Raw genomic sequence first — 23722 nt, forward strand, 5'->3', positions numbered from 1 at the left:
CAACCTTCTGTCTAGCACTTAAATGCAGCATAATTTAAAATGCATTTTGGCTTTTTTATTAAAACTATCCCATCTTGGAAATTCCCACTCAAATTCTCGTAAATACAAGTTTGAGGTGGCTCAATACCTGAAGGAAGCACAGTTCTGTTGACAAAAAGAATAAGATAAAAATATATAGGCATTATTATTTGCTGATGTTTTATTATTAAAAATATAGATATATTTATATACATAGCATCAAATCACATACAGAGTAAACCTGTTAACACTTTCCTCGTTTTGTACAAGTCTGCTTGCCACTGCTGAAAGGCACCTAGCAGAAAAGTTATCCAAACAATAAGTCAAAGGGGACATTTATATTTATATCCCAAAGTTTTGCTATATAAACAATGCAATGCATAAGATTAACTCAATATCTATATACGTCCCTGCAAACTGGTTAAGCTTACTAAAGGAAACAATGCTGTGTTAACAAAATGAAGAAAAAAAATTAACACAGATGCAAAATATATAATATATTGCATAAAAAATATAACATTCAATTAAAAATTGAATTAGGAATTGGACACAGAATTAAAGGTTCTTCTTTAAGACACAAAATTTCTCGTTCGAGTAAGGCATCAACTGTTATGTTGAGGACAATAACAGGTAACCAATAATAATAATAATAATAATAATAATAATAATAATAATAATAATAATAAAAAGCAATGCATAGGGCTGGACAATAAGGCAACATTTTATATTATGATATATTATCATTATAATCTCAATATTCATATTCATATTTCTGCCCTTTGTGCTCAGCTTGAATGCAGTTAAGTGAAGGCAGCGCCTTGTAATTAACATCAGTCAGTAACAGATGCTGTAAATACTGTAAATATATATTTTAGAACCCAAGGCTCGCACTATGACAAATTAATGGATAATTGGCGATGCCGCTAAGGTTAGTCATTCCTGCAGCTGGCAAAATATGAAACTTCAGCTGTCATAAAGCAGAGTAATACATCATCATATGGGTCATTTTTATGTAAGCTAATACAATTAAAGCAGCTTTTTTTGAATGGGCTGTAAAATGGTTTATTAGGGGATAAGGAAAATGCAGAGCTGTTTAATTTTATTTATTGTATTTAATGACTATAATGTGGGTTATAACAAATGCCCTGTTATAACAAAAAAATCAATTGAGAATTGCTCATATATGTACAGAATATCGAGATTTTATCTTTTTACAATATTGCCCAGCCAAACTGTACTGCTGTCTGATATTATGTGTATATGATGTCTGTAAGATACTCTGGTCTTCAGTTATGAAGGTCAGAATACCGGCATGTAGTTATCGGCTTAATGCTGCTCTCGGATGGGTTCTGAGTGATACTGAAATATCACAAAAAAATGTGTTTAAAAATGGTTTCACTGTTGCTGAAACATTTTTTTATCATGATAAAAATCGATATTCATTTATTGTCCTGCCCTAGCAATGCATATTTAATACAACCCAAAGAAAATAAAAATAGGGTAATTGTATAGGAATCCCCCCTAAACAGCAGCTTCACATTTTAAGCCACAGCTCGCCAAGATGTTTGAGTCGGCCCATTCCTGATTAAAACTCTGCTTTTAATCTTTATTGGCCCAGTCATTTATTTTTCTTGTTTTCTGTTTTTTTGTTTGGTGTTGGCTAATAGTGTCCTGCAACCCTAACAAAAAACACATTCCCGCTCTTAAAACCTATCTTGGGACATTCTTGGCACAGAATGTGTTTTTATTTTGGCGAAATGCTGTGCAGCAGGTCTGGTGTTAGATATCCCCCAGGATTTGGGAGAGATTTCACAACATTGAGAGAATTGGATGCTGGGCTGTTTGGTTTCAAAAGAAGGCTGTTTTTCCAGTCGACTCCGTCAACCATGGTATATTCTGGAGGTGATGGTATGGTAAGGATGGGGAAAGGCGAGGCAGAGGGTGTTGTTTCTGAATCGGCGATGGATTTCTGATACTCATGTAAAGGATTCTGCAGTCTTTGCTCTGCAGAAGGGCGCGTATCTTCATCGTCTGGCTTGCTCTGTCCTCTATCAGAAAGCTGTGCGCCTGTTTTACCCGTGTTTAACTCTGAAGTGTATCCTCTTTCATCAGGGGACACGATCATCATCATCAGGGGCTTCTTCCCCTTTTCATTCTCTTCGTTCTTATGAGCTTTATCTTTATCTGGGTTACTGCAGCTGTCACTCAGACTGTGTTTCTCAGGCGATAGCACTGGTTCTCCACGAGGTGTGACGTCGCTCACTTGAGAGTACATGCTCGCCGGCCAAGCAGGTTCTTGAGGAGGCCCTGAATTAGCAGGAGACAAGGTGTGAAAACCGTCATGGCCGCTAGTCGAAGGCTGATGAACCTCTGTATGATCGTGATCGGAAAGGTCCGGGTCGCAGCAACTGGCTCGGCCCGAGTCGTCGTCACGGAAACTGCTGGACATGGGCGGAGAGTCAGAGACGGGGGAGTCGCCAATGAGAAGCGGCGTCTCAAAGCATTCCAGCGTTTCAATTGGTTCATCAATGTCCACCTCTATAAACTCCACCCATGGGTCGTTGCTGTACAGATCCGGGCGCAGGGCTGGGTGAGTGCCGAGGATGGAGGTGAACTCGGTCAGCTGACCCTTCTTTAAAATACAAAACGAGAAAGAAAATGGAAAATGTCAGACAAATCATTATCTTTGCATGTGAATAGAAGCTTAATAAACTACATGCAATCAATTAGCACTGCAAAAAACTATTGAAATAAATATACTCAGTAGGTAGAAGTATAGATACTAGGGTTTAATAAAATACTTCTGTAGAAATTGAATCAACCATCAACTCAAGCTTTTTACTCTTTAGGTAAAAGTGTAAAAGTAGTGGTTTCAAAACTACTTAAAAGTATAAAAGTAAAAGTAATGTAAAGGGAAAAAATAATTCCATTATAAAACTACGTTCTTACTAAAGTGTAGGCATGACATGTGCAGGTGTGATGGATCACAGTATAAACCAATAGGGAGTTGGAAAGGTATAGGTTTATACTTTTCTACATCCAATCACAATTAGATTCACTCTATCTGGATGGAGAGATTTATCTGGATAGGGGTTTTGTTGAACGATGAGAAGCCGGAATAAAAACGAGCTGAAATGAAATAGGAGTAACGAGGCTATTTTTAAAATGTAAGGAGTAGAAAATAAAAAAAGTCTCTGTTACTTAACAGCTCTGCCATATTAATAAAATATATTTTTTATCTTTATATTACTTTAAAACTAGTTATTTTACACATTTATTAAGGATAAAGCTTTTATCTGTGAATCTGACTCTTCTACACTTACGTATCTGAAGAACAATCACAAATAGAAGGTGATTTGCTGCTGATCCTGAGCCCTACTATTCCATATTTGTGCCTCAGCAGAGGCCCAGACTTTACATGAGTAAACTTGCAAAACTTGTTAAGGGAGAGGTTGAAATAGGAAGCCCTGATCTAGAGCAATTGTTCCTGACCCTGGTCCTGGGAAAACCACTAGCACTGCACATTTGAGTGTTTACCCTCTTCCCAGTACATCTGATCCCAGCTAATCAGGTCATTAACAGGCCCTTCCTGAGTTGAAGGTGGTGGATAAAAGCAGGAAACTGCTAAAATATGCAGGGCAGGGGGTCCTCCCGTAGAAACTAATCCAGAATGTTGTTTTTTTGGCCGTTTTTTACCCACATTTGCTGAAAACTGTTTCTCTCAAATTTTCTCCCAACCCACAAAAAATAGCCTTTCTTCACACTGAAAACAGAGCTTTTTAAATGCTCCCTAGGGTGTTAGGGTTTCCTAAAACTGCTCTGTTACTTTGTTAAACAGATTTAGGACTGTGTGCTTCTGACCAACGTGGCCGATGAACATGTTTTTTTTTGCCAGGTTTGATTTCTTGTGGTCTTGTTTTAGCGTTCTATAGGTGAGCCGTCAACCGTGCAGCTTGATTTAGTGTGTGTCAGTGTGTCTTTGCTATCGTAACAGTGGGAAAAGTACTCATCTCGGAATGCACAAAAGGCGTGTTATAAATAAAAAAAAAAATATATATATATATATATATATATATATATGTATATATATATCGATATTGTGATATTTCTTGTTATTGTGAGCAATGCATCATGATAATATTGTATTGAGATCGTATCGCCCTATGATTCCCACCACAATTTGGCCCAAAAAATATCACAATTATTTTTGCCTACTGTATATTCATGGCAATATAGCAAAAGGCCAATTTATTTTATTATAAGAAGAAACAAAAATCTGTAGATTTTTGTCAAACAGTACCACTCGCCAATACAATAAAATAAAAAAATAAGAATAACAAATAAAAACAAATTAGACTACAAGCAATATATGCATTTTTTTTATCGCTTCCAAAATTATGATTAACTATTGTTTTTAGGATACAATATGGCACACCCCTACCAATCACACTATTTCATTTAATTGTTTTATAATCATTACACATAATAGGTTATATATAAATGGATAGTAAAAAACTCTTGTAGAAACAGCCTATAACTATGAGAATACTTTTTTTGTTCTTTTTTTTTTGAGTGCAAATATGATTTAGAAGATATTGAAGATACTTTATTTACAAATATTTATTTTACAGCACATAGTTGCAATGATGGTTGCAGCTTTAGAATTAATACCTGCAGGAGAACTGGGTCAATTCCTTTGATTTTCGGTCCAGGAACGGGAGGCAAGAAAATCACCATAAGCCTAAAACGATAAACATAGAAAATATAAATTACAAATATAGATGTTTACAGGTTTTCTTCTGGTTGATCAAAATCTGAATACAGTGACTTTCTTTAAAATTGTATTAGAATTCATGAATGTGATGTGATTTTTCATGATTATATATATGATAATTCTAAACACCTGTAAACCTTGTAAAGTGCTGAACAAATATATAAGAACAGTCAACACTCACTTCTGTTGGCGTGAAATCACGATCAGCATCAAGATCATTCCGATTCCAACAACAGCAAAGATCAGCACTGCATGGGGTATGGGGACCCGTGACTCTAATATAAAACAAATAAAGGTTTTGATCAGTACATTTTTGTAAATACAATATTTTAGAATAAAACGTAGCCTCGACTTTACCTTTTCTGTAAACCTGTATAAAGATGGAATCACTGAATTCCCCAAAGTTGTAGCCTCGCATTTTGGACCGGACCCTGACCTCGTATTCAGTGCTGGTGTTAAGACCATAGATGTAAGCTTGGGTGTCCTTCCCATTGTCCAGCTGAAAGAGGAGAAACAAAGCCAGAATAGTGAGATATGAGGTGAGTAAATCAATCTGCTGAAGAAGAATGGCTACAGACTTTTATTACATCATATATCGAAATACATCAGAGCTTAAGAAGGCACTTTTTGACAAATTCATTCACGTCAATTTTTTACTGCAGTTCAGTCCATACAGTCTGCACCTGTGAGAAGTTGCTAGGGCTGTATCTAATGATTATTTTGGTTGTCAACTAATCTGATGATAATTTTTTTATTACCATATTTTTCATACTAAAAGGTGCACCAGATTTTAAGAGGCACTATCAATGAACGTCTACTTTTGGTCTATTTTCATACATACGGTGCACCAGATTATAAGGAACATTATGCAACACTAGTAAGGAATAGGGGTGTTGCCATGTTTTCCCTAGGCGAGACCTGTAAAGTTAAGCTAAGTAAACTAAATTTTGAAGTAATTCTTTTTTTTTTTTTTCAAACGAGTGCTGGATATAATAATACACAGATTTCTCTCCTGAAAACTGTTTATTAGGGTGAGCAAAGCACTTCGATTTATTTACAGTAAGCTTACATTTCCAATTTCCAATACATACCTCTAAAAAGCGAAGAAGCTAGCGATTAGTGTGCTTAATGCTAATGCTGCTCCAGCAGTGCTAGCCGGGGTTAGCAGCAGGCTACAGGCCAATAATACATACCTCTCAAGGCGAAAAAGCTAGCACTTAGTGCAGTTAGCGAATAATGCTAATACTGCTTCAGTCTTGGTGAAACTCTGTACTTCAGTGGAGTGGCTTTACTGCTCCTTAGAATTCATACATAAGAATCACTGGATTATAAAGCACACTGACGATTTTTGGGAAAATAAAGGATCTTAAGTGCACCTTATAGTGCGATTAGTTGTCAATTAGTCTGTAAATAGATCAGACAACAAATTATTTATGTATGCCATGTCCTTAACACGAAAGAAACAGCTAAAATTGGGTTTTAAATGCCATTTAAATGCCCAGTGGTTCTGGTATTTAGTGGGTATATATGTAATCTGTTGTGTTTGGGCACTTTTGGAGACACAACCAAGTGCTGGTGTGAAAACACCCTAACTTACAGATCATAATACAGTGTTTTTAAACATGTATAACAATGCTAATATTACACAGCTTCCAATAAAAAAGTGCCGGCTGATTCATTTTGATAAAACAAACATAAAATTATATTTTGTTAATATTATGTTTATATACTCACAGATTTCCACTGCTCTGAACCCTTCTCTCTGAACTGCGTCTCATACCAAAGTGACATCCATCCTGTCCTCACGTTGTCTGCTGCTGAGGTTGGAGGTTCCCAGCTCACCACCGCATCATAAATCAGGCCAGTTGGAGCGACACTCAGTAAAGTCCAGTTCAGGGCTTCAGGAGGGTCTGGAAATACTGGAAAAACAAGAATAATTTTTTCAGTATTTCTGATTAACTATGTTTTATGGAAAGTTGAGTTCAATTTCATGACTAACCCCAACCAGACCTGCAGAATAGAGTTTAGATTGTCTGCCCGAACCCGATCTGAGCCGAGGCTAATAGTCTGAGACGTAGGCATCTGTTTTTTAATTATATTTTTATTTTTAAATAAAGCTCTGGTGTGATAATCACAACGTTGCTCAGTAACCAATTGTTAACGAAAACGAATCAAATAACGAAAACTGACAGTGAAAAAAATAATTTATTTATAAGCGCTGTTTTCACTCTTGCAGTTCTACAGAGGGGGGTGTTGTGCCAATTCTGTCCGCGAAGCGGAAGTCTGATTCAGCAGGAAGTCGGATTCGGCATAACAGCGCGGCGGCACCTCACAGTCCGTGGTGTTAGTTGTAAGCGCTCGCGCCGCAAAATACGACAGAAAACACTGAGGGAGCTGCAGAATTATGTGTGGGACTAGAATATGAGCACGAGGAGATAAAAGAGAAACAGGAGATACAGTATGAGAGAACATTTACCTGTGAGTAGCTCATACACCAGAACACGCAAATCTCTCTCTCTCTCTCTCTCTCTTTCTCTCTGTCTCTCTCTCTCTGTCTCTCTCTCTCGCATGTGAACTCTTCCGCGTTTGATTTGCAGCACTGTGTGTAGCTGTTCTTAAACATCATTGTATTTAAACAATAGTTCTATGCGTCTATATTACAGTGTTAATTAGCATAATTCTGATCATATTTCGCTCATTTAAACAGCCCGAAAACAGACAGTTTATGTGGCGGGTGGGGCTCGGGCTCATAATGACAGTTCATGGTTCAGGTCGGGCTCGGGCAGAACGTGCACGGGCTCGGGCTGGGTCGGGTCGGGTTTTTTGGGCCCGATCTAACCTCTACTGCAGAATCAAGAAATCACTTAAATAGAATCTGTCTGACAACATGAAGCAGATAAAAGATCTCAAAAAGCAGCACATTATGCCTCAATCTGTAGAAATTCAAAAGTCAATGATCATCTGTCAGTCTGGAAAAGGTTACAAAGTCATTTCTTAAGCTTTAAGACTCCTGAGAAACACAGTGAGAACACATGGAACACTGCTGAACCTTCCCAGGAGTGACCGGCCTAATGAAACTGAATTACTCCAAAAGGGTATGGACAACTCATCAAGGAGGTCAAAAAAAGAACCTTCACAGAATAAAAGCTTAACCAGCTAAAAGTGAATTTTTGAGTCGTGTCTTGTCTATACCCTCTACATCCCTCTACAAAGGTACAAAAAAAATCTGAGGCTTTTGGCTGTGTTTTTATAACATGTGCCAGGTGTGGCTGGCTGGCACTGATCACCGCCAGGGATTCTGGGAATTAGAGTTTCAGGACCCAGTGCTGCACCATCACAGTGAGACTTCTAGCTGATGAATGATCATGCTGGGGCTCAAAGTTTGGGATTTGGGTACAAGATGCTTATGTCATGTCTTATCCTGTTAGATTACTGGCTGCTATTATTGGGTGTACATTTATAGTAAGAGCTATGGGCTGCTGAGCCATCTGTGTCTGTGAATTAAAAAAAAGTTGAATTAATGTAAATGTTACTTTAAACTATATGTTGTAAGTTTTGTTTAACTGTAAAATGGTGTAATAGTATTATGCTAGTATTTTATTACGGTGGCACATTGTCTTAAAGCTCCTTTGGAAGCCCAGAAGCAGTAAAAGCATTTTCTATAGTTGCACTTTAAAATGACAATATTATCATTTATCTCAATAATTTCTGGGACAATATGTCGTCCTGAAATGTTTTTGCTATCGTGACAGGCCTAGTTGCAAAGCAAAATAAGACACTTCCCTGACTCATGTATACTCTGAGTTATTTGATTTCCCAAATTCACATAAAAGCATTGATTTGATTTCTGGTGAACTCTGATGTTCTTGGATGTAATTGGATTATGAAGTGGACGTAAACACTCTCAGTGAGACAGATCTTCCTGACATGAATCCAGGGGTAAAGTAATCCGGTCATCTGTCATCCATCAACTGCTGTGGAGTAAATTTTAAGATGCTTGGCTGTCAGCTGGGACATCTTGCCAAAACAGATAAATATATCTGCACTTGATCCTGCCCTGTCTTACCGATATCTTCCACGTTGAAGAGCACTTGATCATAAACCACATCTTGGGCTCGTGAGCGTAGCTGAATGACATAGGAGAACCAGATAAAGGTGTGGTGGGAGTCAAAGAAGCACTCATTGTCCCTCAGTGTGGAATTGTAACTCGGGCACTCTTTCCAATTGTCGTCACCTGTCTTTGAATCCCTGCATCAGGGGAAAGAGTTAAAGATTGGTAAATAAACATCCATTAAAGAAAAAGCAAAAAAATATATATATATACATACATTTAACCCTTGTGTGGTGTTCGGGTCTGTGGTGATACTAAAAAAATATTTTTTCTAACTCAAACTCATTGGCATTGGCTCATTTTTTGTGAAAAACATAAATCAAAACACATTTTCGATAAACACACACTGTACACCCCCCCCCCCCCCTACACACACATTTATATTACATACAGTATGTTTGGCCAAGGGCTAATAAACATGGCTTCATTTGTAAATTTGAAACTAAACAAATTTTCTATTCATATCTTGAGTTAAATTCATTTTCTTTTACATTTTATTAAAAAACTAATAAAAAAACAGTAGCACTTTTTTAAAGAAATGTAACATAAGAAAGGTAAAGGGCAAATATTAACCATGTAAGCTGTTTATATTGCTTGCAATTTAGGTGAAGCAAGCATGTGTAAAGCATTTTAATGTAAAATTGCTTAATTTTGCTGAATTAAATACAAGTAACAAAGTAAACGAGTAACAAAAATATGAACACCACACAAGGGTTAATAAAACACGGCAATAGTGCAAAAAGAGAAAGAGAAAATGAGAAAAATCGTGTACATGTACACATGACACATAATATCATGATTCTGAAAATCCATAGGGTCATAATAGCAATACTCCATTATAGTGAAAGCCGTACATTTTTTACTATGAAGCTTTTAATGCCCAATCTTACACCCTTTGCAAGGCGAGTCACAATGCTCATTGATATCTTACACCCCTCCAACAGTCTATTATCACACCTTCTGTCTGTGTGGTTTAAATAGCTAAGGCGCTTGTGAATTATATATCTACGCTGATGGTCGTGGTGATCCGGAAAACTGACTGAATACAACCTAGATAGAAGTCATAAGTCAGATGTTCATTGCTATCTTGGCAGTGAATTGTTAACACATTATTATTTCATGTTGCAAAAAAAAAAAAAAAAAAACACCCCCATGATTAGTTAAGAGAGTTAGTAAAAGTCTTTTGCGCATTTCGAGCTGCACAATGCATACTTTTCCAGTCATTACAATAGCAAACACACTGACACAACCTAAATCAAGCTGCATGGTTGACGGCTCCTCTAAAGATTGCTAAAATTGGACTCCAAGTGTATTTTTGTACATGTATGTTTATGTTTGTGACATTATACAAAGAGTAGTCAGAGCAAGCAGGGTCAATCCCAGTAACCAGGAGCAAAAGAGAAAAAACACCATACCATAGCATAAATGGGTAACAGTCCAGTGTTCATACTCAAGCAAACAATAAAAAAAAAATCAGAGTTGAGGAAACAGCAAAAAAGGTTGTAACAAACAGGCAAATCAAGAGCAAGGAAAATATCGCTTTGTAAAGCGGTGACGCGTGTGTGTGTGTGTGTGTGTGTGTGTAGTGAAAGTATATATATATATATACTGAGGTGCACAGGTGAAATCAACGTTCCAGTGAATTGCTTACTGGAAGTGCTGTGTGCAGGGTCATGTGATCGTGTGAGTGTGTAATGTCAGATTGAAATGCATTCTGGGTATCGTAGTCTGGAGATATCAGTGGAGTGTAGGCATGAGTTTGCAGCATAATGTACATAACATTACATGTACATTATTAACATTTTTGCATACTATAAGTTACAAATAGTATTGCCAGGAATATTGTTATTGCAAAAATATGCAAAAATAATGATACAATGAAATATTGTGATATTATTTTAGGGCTATATTGCCAAACCCTAAATCAAAGCATGGTAAAGAAACATGCATTAACCTAAAAGCAAAAAACACATTTGAATAAACATGACAACAGTGCATAAAGTGAATGGGGTAAACAGTTATCTGATGGCTAATATCAGCTGTGTGGTGATTAGTGCAGGAATAAGCATTGCAGGAATAAACTTACATCTTCAGCATGTAGAAAAGTCTCAGATCCCCCGGCTCTGTGAGGTTTTGGAAAGAACCGGCATCCCAGTGGCAACGAAACGTCATCAGCTCCCGGGAAAAGCAGCCAGTAAGACGAGGGCCTGATGAGCTCCGGCCTGTAAAAACACACAATCAAAGAGTGTTTCGAATTAGTTAATAAACCTGTTAATTTGGAGCGCTTAGTTTGGTTTGGTTTCACACAAGTGGGCAAAAATGTGATCAAATTCTCTCTGCTTATTGGTCAGAGCTTTCTAATGTGTCTTTCTGTACCATTACACTCCTAATTAATATGATTTATTTATTAGACTTATTATATATACAGTAGGCCTACCAGTAAAGCGTTTGGACACACCTTCTTATTTTTTCATAACTTCTCAGGTTTTTCTTTACCCATTTCTTTATTTAAAAGAAAGAAAACATTAAACGAGATGTGTCCAAACTTTTGTCTGGTACTGTATATGTGTAATGTATATAAATATGTATATTATAAATAATAAAATAGAGCTTACATTAATTAAGTGTTTCCATTTGATATAGTAAAGAAAAAAAAGTATTTTTTAAATATTATTTAAATTTTTAAGTTACTAATTTCTGCCACTCACTATCTGAAATGGATAAACATAAATCTAGTGGTATAATCTAATGTACATGAGTTACTAAAGAAAATGGGGAGTAAAAAAAATGAGTAAAATAATTCTGCATAGAATTGTATAGCTTTAACATCTTCAATATTAACTTGAAGATTTATATACAATATAAATATGTTTATAAATGTATGTTGAAAATAACAAAAATGGGGGTAGCATTTATTATTAAATTTAATTTAATTTGATATTGCAAATTTTTCAATCATTTTCCCAATGTTTAAGTTATTCATTTCTGTCACTCACAATCTGAAATGTATAAATATGTGTTTTTGTATAGCTTTAATGCCTACAATATAAAATTTACAATGCAGAAAATCATAAAAATATATAAATTAGCATTAAAAATTTCTATGGAATTTAACTGCTTCCATTAGTGGTGTTGCTACACACCTGTATATATTAGACCTGTGTGGATGTATAATGACTTTTTTACATTCATTTAAAAGCTGTTTGACCAGTGGAAGGATGGTCCCCTCTTACATTTATGAGCCTTGGTCCTCCCAAGGTTTCGTCCTCCTCCAAACTTGCCCAAACTTTTGACTGGTACTATGTATATATGAAGTAATAGCTCTCTTTTTGTTTTACTGAAAGCTGACATATGACAGATTAACTGTTTTTTAAAATGCTGAGGAGAAACTGTACACTATTCTGTTTGCAGGCACGACTGGCACGATAACAACTGAGTTTTCAGAAAGCAGAAGACGTCCCCTGCTCCTCTTTCCACTGTAGGATTAACAGGAGGTAACATAAAGCCCAGTTGTTGCTCAGCCTGTGAGGCCATCGGCTGTGCTTTCCTAGAAGGGCTTGCTGGTATGTTTCACAGGGAAGAGGAGCATTCGAGTGGCAGCATGGAGTTCCTGCCAAAGCATTCTCAGAAAACCCCTCCCCCAAAACACACGCCCTAAAGGAATCCTTTTAAATACGGAGCTAATATTAATATAGATATTTAATAAAGCTTTTTTATATGTGGCATATTCTGCCGAATTGGTACCATTTATATCCCCAAGAAATTACATGTATAAATGTGCACACAAAATAACTAACAATAAGTAAATAATGCAAAAATAAACACAAAATAACTAAAATATGTTATTTAAAAAAATAATAAAAACTACTTAGAACTACACTGAAAAAATAGCATTTGTTACCCCTCCCCACTCTCTAACTATAAACCATGAAATATAATAATTAAAACTATATATATATATATATATATATATATATATATATTTATATAATTTATCCTTTGATTTAATAAATTGCATGATAATAAATTTGATCTATTTCAGGTTTCAGTCTTCATGATGAGATAAAACGAGCTTTGCATCTGATTTTTTGTCATAAATATCAATTATTTAAACATGCAGTCAACTATTTATTTTAAATAAACACTTTCTTGAGAGAAAATCAAAGGAATTAGTCGACTTGCTCTTAAACATGTTTTTTAAATGTTACATACGTTTTGGAAACAGGACTGAGAAAAATGTGACAATCTACAACTTTGTAAAAATATATATATATATATTTAAAGCTGCCTGAGATTGATCAGTACATGTTTTGAGTCAACCCTCAATTTACTGCAAATTTGATATGGTTTTTCAATTACACACTGCTTAACATCTGTATTAACTTGTATAAACTTCAGCTTCCTGTTTATAGTTATGTATATACACAAAACACTAAAAACACAATGGTAAGCTAAATGGCTGTTCAGGTGCAGTTTAATCTGATTTATTACCCAAATAATCACTGCAGCTATTAATTGACTAATGCCATATCCACTGCTGATTCATGCTAAACTAAAGTAAAATATGTGCTAGTCTACTTTTTACTTTCTTGCTCTGCCCCCATAGAGCTCTGACCAATAAGAAAAGAGAATGTGCTGACATTTTTTCCCCACAGTTGTAGTTTTTCTTGTGTGAAACCAAACTAAACTAAGGGCTCCAAGTTCACAAGTTCACTAACTAATTTGAAACAGTCTTTTTATATAACAGCACTGATTTACAAAGCTATTATGAGTTAATAACCCAGAATTAAAGATGACAGCAGCTGTAGAATAAACTATTTAATCTGTTCCACATTAAAGTTCAGGGCTGTAAAACTGAGGAGGCGAGCGCAGGGCGTACACATGCAGCACGCAGGCCTGATTCTGGCTGGGAGTCAAAATATTAATATCCTGTTTATCAACTGCAGAAGCTGAAGTTTCTCGGTGAGGCCTGCAGGGGACAGATTGAGTAAATACTGATGAGATATTGAGATATGCTGTACTACTGCATAACTAAGATTTGTTAATAATGTGCCAGAAATGTGAGAACCAGTGAGGACAGCCTGTTTTTTTATCTTTAACTAAAAATAATACACAGTTAGACTGTATCAATCCCTGATCGTCAAAAAAGCCTTTTTGGTCAATAAATAAAAAAATGACTGTAATTTTACTGTAAGACCATTTTAACCGTCTTATATAATGATAACGTAATACCATAGTAACACATATGCACATTACTTAAAAAAATAATTGAATTTTAATTAATAAGACTACTATAAGATCACTGGATTACAACAATGTGTTGCACCATTTTATTAACATTAATAGGTTGATAGGTTAATAGGAGTTTTTTGTTTGCTTTTTTTTAGTCTGCATTTTAGTCAGTAAAATAGCTAAGCCCATAAAGCTAAACTAGAAATGCTCTATAATTAGTGGCTGTTAAAATGTGTTAAAATATTGTTAAAATATTAACTGTTTTTACACTTTTCAAACAATATTTTTCTAAAATTATGAATTAGGATTGTTTCTGGTTGGTTTTTGGTTTTTGTGTTTCCTAAAAACCTTTAAAAATTAGATAATCTATTTTCAATTTAATTACATAATTGTTTACATGCCTTTTTTTTTTACTGTTTAATGGATTTTCCACAATTATTTTTTGAATGAATGAAGTCATTCAAATATTGAGCACTCATCCACACATTGGTGAGAAGCGGCAGCCAATAGCGTACAGCATACTCTCAACCGGAAAAGACCGTCCACCTGGAGGACTACAGTGCATCAAGCACTACAGCATTTTCCCAGAACCCATCCATATCTGGGCACAGTCATTTACACACAAACTTAAATGTTTCTATGCAATTTAGAATAACTAATTTACCTAATCTCCATGTTTTTTTTTTGTACTGTGGGAGGAAACCGGAGTCCCCACGCAGACACAGGGAGAACATGGAAACTCCACCCAGATATGGACTTGAACCCAAGACCCCAGTGCTGGGAGGCAAATGTGCTAACCACTAAGTCCTTGTGCCGCCTTTTTGTGAATGATTAATTTGCATTACATACATTTTATATTGTCGCCGTCCAATGAAATCATGCATCTCCGAAAAAGCAACTTTACAGGAGAGAGATAAAACAATTTACACTGACTTTTAATGTTTCAGGTTATTTTGGAGAAAGGAGGATTGCTCTATTTCCTGTAAGGCTGCTGTTTTAGAGATATATGTTTTTTTATTGGACACAGTGATTCACATATAGAGATGCTATAGAAATGTTATTTTAAATCCAGAAATAACATCCAGTTTACAGAATGAAGCAGCTTACAGAGATATCTAAGCAACGGCAGCAGAACTGATGCTGTATTTCAACGACTGCATCTTCTGAATGCTTCTGTTCAACAGCATCCAATATATTCAGTTTACTGAATCCGCAAGGCGATATATTTCAATTGTTGTTGTTTTTTTATGCTGGATGATACAGGCAAAACATTTTTTCAGGATATGTTTCTTAATGGGCAATATGGTATAGCTAATCTAAAGACATTTTGAACATACACATTATTTATTGTAGTATTTAGACACAAAGACAAAATACATTAGCAGTATCAAAATCTTAAAAACTGCTATTTAAACTGCTACTTTTTCATATATATTTAACTGGATACTCTCTGTAACTAAATGTTCAAGCACTAATAACATCCTTGATATTCTTACTAAAACACATTGTCGATTAAAAAAAGAAAATGTATCACAATACAATAAAATATTATCATATTGCCCAGCTCTATGTCATAGTATAAAAAAACACATACTCTACACACATCATATGTATAAAATCTAAATAAAATGACTTTTTACTTCTACTCCTTAAATTTCCTCCTTACATTTTAATAAAAATAGTTTTGTTACTCCTGTTTCATTTCAGCTCATTTTCATTCCGGCTTCTCACCGTTCAATAAAACCCCTATCCAGATAAATCTCTCCATCCAGATAGAGTGAATCTGATTGTGATTGGATGTAGAGAAGTATAAACATATACCATTCTGACTCCCTATTGGTTTATACTGTGATCCATCATACCTGCAGACGTCACGCACACGTTCCGTCATTATGGCTTTTAGAAATATGTGTTTGGTGCACTGTAGGACTCTGTGGGCGTGGCCCAAGCTTTTGTTCTTAATGGCTTTATTTTTCTCCTTACATTACTTTTACTTTTATACTTTAAGTAAAAATGTGGGTTTCAAAACTACTTAAAGAGTAAAACGCTTGAGTTGATACTTCAGCTTCTACAGAAGTATTGTAAACCCTAGTATCTATACTTCTACCTACAGAGTAATGAATGGAGATGCTTTTCACACCTATGAAATGATTAATAAGGTCTTATCTAGTGTTCATTAATAGTTAGCTGAGATATTCTACTGTATGTACTGTTAATTAATTTACCCTTATTGTAGTGTTCCCAAATTTCTTGATGACTGGACCAAAAGAAATCCTCTAAAATGACCTGAAATAAATTATTTTTACATTGACTTCTCTATTTTTAAGAGGAGAATCTCCACATAGAATGCAGTATAGTTAAGGACTGAGATTAATTCTTTAATCCAGCTGAGCTAAACATCATCATAGTCACCGTTACCGTTGTGTTTCTGACTAGTGTCAGTTTCAGTCACTCCACCCACCACTAAACCGAGGGGTTCATATCTACTGAGCATTCTGCTGATCCCAGCTATCAGCATTGTGGCAGCTGCATTCTGATTGGCTCTCTTTTATACAGCCACTAAATCAGTGAAAAGCATCAGGTCTTCTGACAATAGACCCGTTTCTTATCCTGTTCTGCTGGAACACTGTTCTGAATTATCTTAACAAACACGGTAACTGTGAGAATAAGGTACATACCATATAGATTTCTATTATTGAGGTACAAACAATGTAATGTATTCTTAAATGTGCAAGAGCAGTATATATTTATACATAATTACTACATATTTATATGTTAAATAAATAAATTACTAGTCAAAAGTTAATTTTTTAATTCTCATTTTAATATTTGTTCTTCATTTGCATTATTTGTACTACAATGTAAATTAATATTAAATAATTAAAGTCCTTTGTCTGTATGCACTAACAATTGCAGCCAGATGTCGCATTACATACTGCTCTGGATTAAAAAATAAAAGAAATCACTTAAAAATGACGAGTTTCTTTGATTTTACCAAATTGAAAACCTCTGGAATATAATCAAGAGGAAGATCAAGAGGAAGATGGATGATCACAAGCCATCAAACCAAACTGAACTGCTTGAATTTTTGCACCAGGAGTGAAGCAGCATAAAGTTACTCAAAAGCAGTGTGTAAGACTGGTGGAGGAGAACGTGATGCTAAGATGCTTAAAAAAAAAACTGTGATTAAAAACCACCAAGGTTTTTTCCACCAAATATTGATTTCTGAACTCTTAAAACTTTATGAATATGAACATGTTTTCTTTGCATTATTTGAGGTCTGAAAGCTTTGTGTCTTTTTTGTTATTTCTACCATTTCTTATTTTCTGCAAATAAAAATTTTCTGCTCTAAATGACAATATTTTTATTAGGGATTTGGGAGAAATGTTGTCCTTAGTTTAAAGAATAAAACCACAGTGTTTTTTTACTCAAACATAAACCTATAAATAGCAAAATCAGAGAAATTGATTGAGAAACTGAAGTGTTTTTTTTTTTCTTTCCCAGAGCTGTATATATTGTGGTATGTTCAGAACAGGCTATGCTGAGTGGTTCTTGTATAAGTATGTAATCTCCTGTAGATGCTCCCACGGCCAGTAATGACCAGCTCCCCCAACATCAGAAGGAGTTTCCCAATACAAACATCCTGTTTCTTATGTTCACGCTCAGAGAACAACACACTCCCCACGTACTGAGATATAAGTGTGAAAAGCTGTAGTGCTGCCAGATTCAAGCACCAGACCGTCTCCCCGTACAGGGAACTAATTATAATAATAATATAAATAATACCTTGCACTGTGGGTTGCGGTTCTTCAGTTGCGACAGCAACAATAAGGAAGAGGCAGATGCAGAAGGACTGGAACGTCCCCATGGCACAGGCCCTGAGAACACAAGGTTAACAGGTTAATATGCAGCTACCAGGAAAATCTCACTCTGAACACATTTATATCACTGCTATCACTGTTATACACTCTAATTACAGGCTATAAACATCTTCTATTACTAAGAAACAATACAAACATAACTTTATTATACATGCATTCATCATAGAAAGGAGTAAAGAGTCAGGGTTTATTCTAATTTAACTGGATTAACTGGTTTTCTGTTGTAGTTGTTTGTTAAAGATACAATATATTGCATTTTCCCCACAGTTTTTTTTTCTTTAAGCTGCCTTTTATGCTGCAGACTAGCGATGGATAATATGGCTCTAAAATAAAATGCACTGACAATATTCTTAGAGATTTGACAAAACTCAGAAAAATATATATATTTTAAAATATATATATATATTTTTAAGGATATAATACTGCAACAAAAAAAAAATCTTGAATTTATCTTAAAAAAAAAATCTAATAAACCTTGGTCTATAAAAAAATGACAAAATGATAATAAGGTAAAAAAAATATAACTAAAATAATAAATACTGAATTAATAATAATTTATTGCATGTGCAAAAACAAACAATTGAGTTGATACAACAAAATATATCAATGGAAAATGTTCCAAATAAATTAAAAATCGCTATTATCACAATTACAGGTAGACGATAATGCCTGTAATATGTTAATATCATGATATTTCAGTTTCAGTTCAATTTTGCAAAAGTGATCTTTTTGGAGGTACCACAAAACATATATAGTAGAAACTAACAAAATATAAATATTTTCGTGTTTCATTAAACAGTATCTTACCAAAACCCTGAGTTTATAAACCCCAGCATGCAACTACATAAGCAGTCGGTCTCAGTCGGGCCACATTTTTGGCTTAAATTACACTTTCTTGTGAATGTTTCTATTAAATATAAAAGAATATTGATTCCACAAGCCGAGAATGGACTTAAACACCTCTGAGATATATGTTCTAACATATCTTCCATGTTTTCTGCTTTAAGTTATTATGTTTTTATTATTATTTTTTGTTTTATTACAAAGGTTGGTGGGGTCAATTACACATAAATGTTTGAGAAAACAGATAGCATATAAAAACACATATACATCAACACTACAAAGTCCTAACCAAATTCATGACATCAGTTCAAAAATGAATCTTTGTCGACCTAGCGCCATGAAATTTAGCTGTGGCCCAATCCAAAATGAGAATGTCCAACAAATATCCGCACCACAGGTATGATAAAGATAGACTGGGTTTAAACCATCATTTCAAGATTGATTTCTTGGCTGCTGTTGTTGCTGCCATCATATTTTTGTAAAGTAAAAATCATCAAATAACAAGAGCAACGCTGTGCTGCTTTTAAATTATGTGCAAATCCTCTGCATTTGCATTTATAACATGAAAGAAATCATGATAATATGAAAACAGTAAACCACTGGCTTCATTTTAAGTAAAATAGCTGAGTGTTGCCCAGAGCAGTGAAATATATCCCATCTGTTTCCTGGCCTTACTCCAGTTCCCAGCTTCTGGAAACTGCGTTCTTAGAAACAGCATCTCAGAGCTGCATCTATTCCCTCTGCACTAATAAGGCAAGAACAACCGCCTCTCACACGCCAGCCGTTCTCAGAAACACAGATTACAACACTTACATTTCAATTATCTTCATATCCAGCCTTTTACGGATCAAAATAAAACGTTTCATCATTCACCTGAACTACTGTAGCATTTATTACAGGACTTTTAATACACTGTTCGCAATGAAATGATTAGTGATCAGCTGATCAGTGATCTTTAAGCACGGACAATATTCACCATACGCTCAGAAAAATATAACATAATGTATCACAAATAGGGCTGTCAATGTTAAAGCGTTAATGCACGCAATTAATTTAAAATCAGTAACGCATTATTTTTGAGCCGTTTGCTTGTGGTGAGAACGTGATCTGGCCTTGATCTGACCCAGATATCAAATACAGTTCTTTTTAATTGAGCTAAATTGCTTGTAAGGTGCAGTTAAATCTGATATATTAGTCAGATAATATATGGCTATGAGCAAATGCTGTCTCTGCTGCTCCATGCTGTTTACACACTGAGCATGCAGTATGTGCAGCGTTCACTGCTCTCAGCCGCGTGACTTCATTTACTACATGTACATCTGTGCTGCACATCTCATTAAAAACACTGTATTTAAAAATGGGCAGCGCTGTGTATTAAAGCAGATCCACACTGCACAGACATACAGATATACGCGCTGGAAAACAGAATCTCCTCACTATATTTACTTTCTTGCTCCCGCCCCAGACAGCTCTGACCAATCAGAGGAGACTTTGTGCTCACATGGTTTATTGGTGCGCATTTTGGGGCGTTTAGGTTTATTTATGCCTGTGTGAAAACAAACCAAACAAAAGGAGAAACGCACCAAATAAACAAACTCATCAACTGTTTCGGACAATAGAAACCTAAAAACTACAGGTGTGAAACCCTCTTTTATACTCAGCAAATTCTAAAAGTTCTAATTCAGAAATCCTTACAACCAAGCTAATTTATTTATAATAAAGTAAAAATAAGTTTCCTCTATTAAATTTATAATGCATTCTTTACTCCAGCGCCTCACGTTACGGCTTTAACTCCCCTTAAGTATTGTTAAGGATTAACTAACTTTTGGGATATGAACCACGCCTCAAGTTCCCAAGCTCCTCCCCCTGGTCTTATATATATACCTCCCAGGTGCTCCTCACCTTCGTGACTTTCGTCCTCGCACCCACCTCCACCCCATCACCACCCTCATCTTTATCACTCACCTAGCTGCGGGGGGGCACCTAGCTTGAGAACCGTCTCAAGCTGTTCTGAACTGTACCCCAAGTAACAACATCACAGTTCCCCTCCCCGCATCGTGTAGGCGGGGTTCATTATAGCAAAACATACAACTATAAACTAGTATTTTAATTAACACCACTAATATAAATATAACTACAATAATTATTTTATTTTTATTTAAATATCCCCTACAAAAAACTTGCATCTTAAAAAGAACAAGTGCGATTAATCACAGTTAATCACAGAATATTACAGCTCCACAAACAAGGCACTTGAACATTCAACCCATTATAAGAGTGGGAGCTCACGCATGACCAGTTTAGCTGAGAGCTGTAAACCAATATTACACAGTCCTACAGAAACACACAGTCCTAATGTTCCCACCATAAAGGCTTGGATTAGTCTGTTTCAGCCATAATAAATATTTCCTTTTAGTGTTCTCTCCAGTTCTGAGTAAGCTCTGCCCAAACAGGCATGTTATCTTAGAGTAAGATTGTGCAATAGCTACTAATCTGTAGGCTAACTCAATGGCCTTAATGGCCTCAATGCCACCGAGTCCTTCAATACTTGGTGTATTTAGAGTTTATGCACTGTGTTGAGGTTAGTAGCTCAAAAAATAAAACATAAGCTTCTTAAATATTGCATAAATTTACTAATTTAGACCTATTTGTATCTGTATTGAGTATTTGTAGGGAATTTGCACAGGCCACAGCATTGGTATTGCAATATTATTTAGTCATAGCATACAAATATACAGTACAAAATGTCGTGTTGAGCCGATCTAGTTATAAAACTATTTTTTTTTCCTGATGTTGAGAGACTATACTGACATATATAAGGTCCTATTTTATCGTTCTATGACGATAAGTCAACTGTGCACCGTGCAGCTTGATTTAGGGCGTCTCAGTGTATTGTTGCTATCGTAACCACGGGAAAAGTACACCATACACACAAAAGGCATGTACTAATTCTCTTAATCTTAATTAATCATGGTTGTGTTTTGGGTGTATCATGAAATAAACCAATCAGCATGTCACTTGACATATTGATAATAATATCACCAAAATCAAATATTTTTGAGGTCATGTCCATTTATTGAGCGATAAATCGATAATATGTTTATTGTGACAGGCCAACCTTTACAAGAAATGGACATTTAAATAATAATACTTACTATAAATAATAATAATTACTATTATTTATTGAGAACACACACAAATACATAGAGTCCAATTTTATTGTTCTATGACGAGCAGTCAACTGTGCACCGTGCAGCTTGATTTAGGATGTCTCAGTGTATTGTTGCTATCGTAACGACGGGAAAAGTACACCTTACACACAAAAGGCATGTACTAATTTTCTTAATTAATCATGGGTTTTTTTTGGGTGTATCATGAAATAAACCAATCACTTGACATTCCCTTTAAGAGCCAGAAGTGCTCTGACTTTGGCGGATTGCTATTTTATCGGCGCAGCTACCTGGACGTGCCCAATACTTCTCAGCAGAGAAAACTGACCTGCTTGTTTACGCTGTGAAGGAGCGCCATCAGCTCATTTGACACTAACAAAAGTAATATAACAATGACCTATATTTTCTGTCGATGCTAAATAATGTTCTTTTATTTTATGTTATTTTTTTATCATTCTGGCATGTGCTATGGGTTTGTGCACTGCTGCTTGTGCATGTGTACCTAACAAAAGGGGCTGTATGCACGTTGCGCATGCAATTCACTGCTAAGATAGCAATGAACATCTGACTGTTGACTGTTGTCTTTCTAGGTTGTTTTCAGTCAGTGGTGCACCCGTGTTTTCTGTTGCCAAGATAGCAATACACCAGAAATGTGTAGAAATGTACACCACCAAAATATCTTGTATTGCAATTATTTCTGGGACAATATATCGCCCACAAAAAAATATATATTATGACAGGCCTAGTTGCAAAACAGAATATTCCAATATAATATTGATAATATATTGATAATTTGAAAGATCTAGATAGGTGGAAGATATATCGTCACAAATTATTGCGATAAATGATATTGTTACAGTTACTAAATCACTGATTGGTCATTTAGCATGACTGGCTAAAATAATGTTCACGGTTTTATATATGTGGACAAACATACAAATTACATACAACCAGTTCAGCCATATCAATAATAATATCACCAATATCAATTATTATTAAGGTCATGTCCATGTCCGAGCAATAAATTGATAATGTGATTATCGTGACAGTCCTACCTTTAGCAGAAATGGACATTTAAATAATAATATTTACTATAAATAATAACAATTACTATTATTTGTGGGAAAAACACACACAAAAATAAATTAACCTAGAATCAGTGTAAGAATCATTTCAGCACATCAAACCACAATGATGCCACACTGAGGCAATGTTAGGTTAAGTTAGGTTGTTTAAATGTTGTTCAAACGTTTACTCAACGTTCTTTCAATGCTAAAAGTATATGTGTATCATTTGAGCACTCACCTCTCTGATGAAAGAGTATTCTTCAAAACACCTGATGCAAGACTCTACTGATGTATGTAAACACTCTAGTGGTCTAGTTTAAGCTCCTCTCAGCTTCTGAACTTCTGGACGTCTGTTCCTGAGGGAAGGGTGTTTCTAGGAATTCACAGCAGCAGCATGTTCCTCGGTAGGTTCTGCAGGAAGCTCTGATTCCTCGACAGACTCTCCATACGACGATCAAAGCAGCAGATCGACGAGGAGCAACACTGTAACAAACAACACCAGTAACAAACAGCAGCAGCAGCACTGAGAGCCTGAGAGCTTCAGAAGCTCCTCAGATAAACAGCAGGTCTCTCTCTCCAGCAGAGGCGACACGTCCAAACGTGCTTCAAAAAGGCAGAGCCAGGCA

At 35.5% G+C, this 23722-nt stretch overlaps 1 protein-coding gene across 1 annotated transcript; it reads right to left on the reverse strand.

Annotated features, from left to right (window-relative positions):
• Positions 1-181: 181 nt before the first annotated feature.
• Positions 182-23722, reverse strand: ghrb (growth hormone receptor b). Its single transcript, XM_022675925.2, has 9 exons — positions 23335-23722; positions 17922-18013; positions 10990-11125; positions 8859-9040; positions 6527-6711; positions 5150-5291; positions 4974-5067; positions 4690-4759; positions 182-2650 (listed from the first exon to the last, which is right to left on the reverse strand). The coding sequence occupies exons 2-9, from the start codon at positions 18001-18003 to the stop codon at positions 1763-1765; spliced, it is 1779 nt and encodes a 592-aa protein (XP_022531646.2). The 5' UTR covers positions 18004-18013; positions 23335-23722; the 3' UTR covers positions 182-1762.

This window comes from Astyanax mexicanus, chromosome 17, assembly GCF_023375975.1.
Source record: "Astyanax mexicanus isolate ESR-SI-001 chromosome 17, AstMex3_surface, whole genome shotgun sequence".
NCBI classification, from domain to species: domain Eukaryota; kingdom Metazoa; phylum Chordata; class Actinopteri; order Characiformes; family Acestrorhamphidae; genus Astyanax; species Astyanax mexicanus.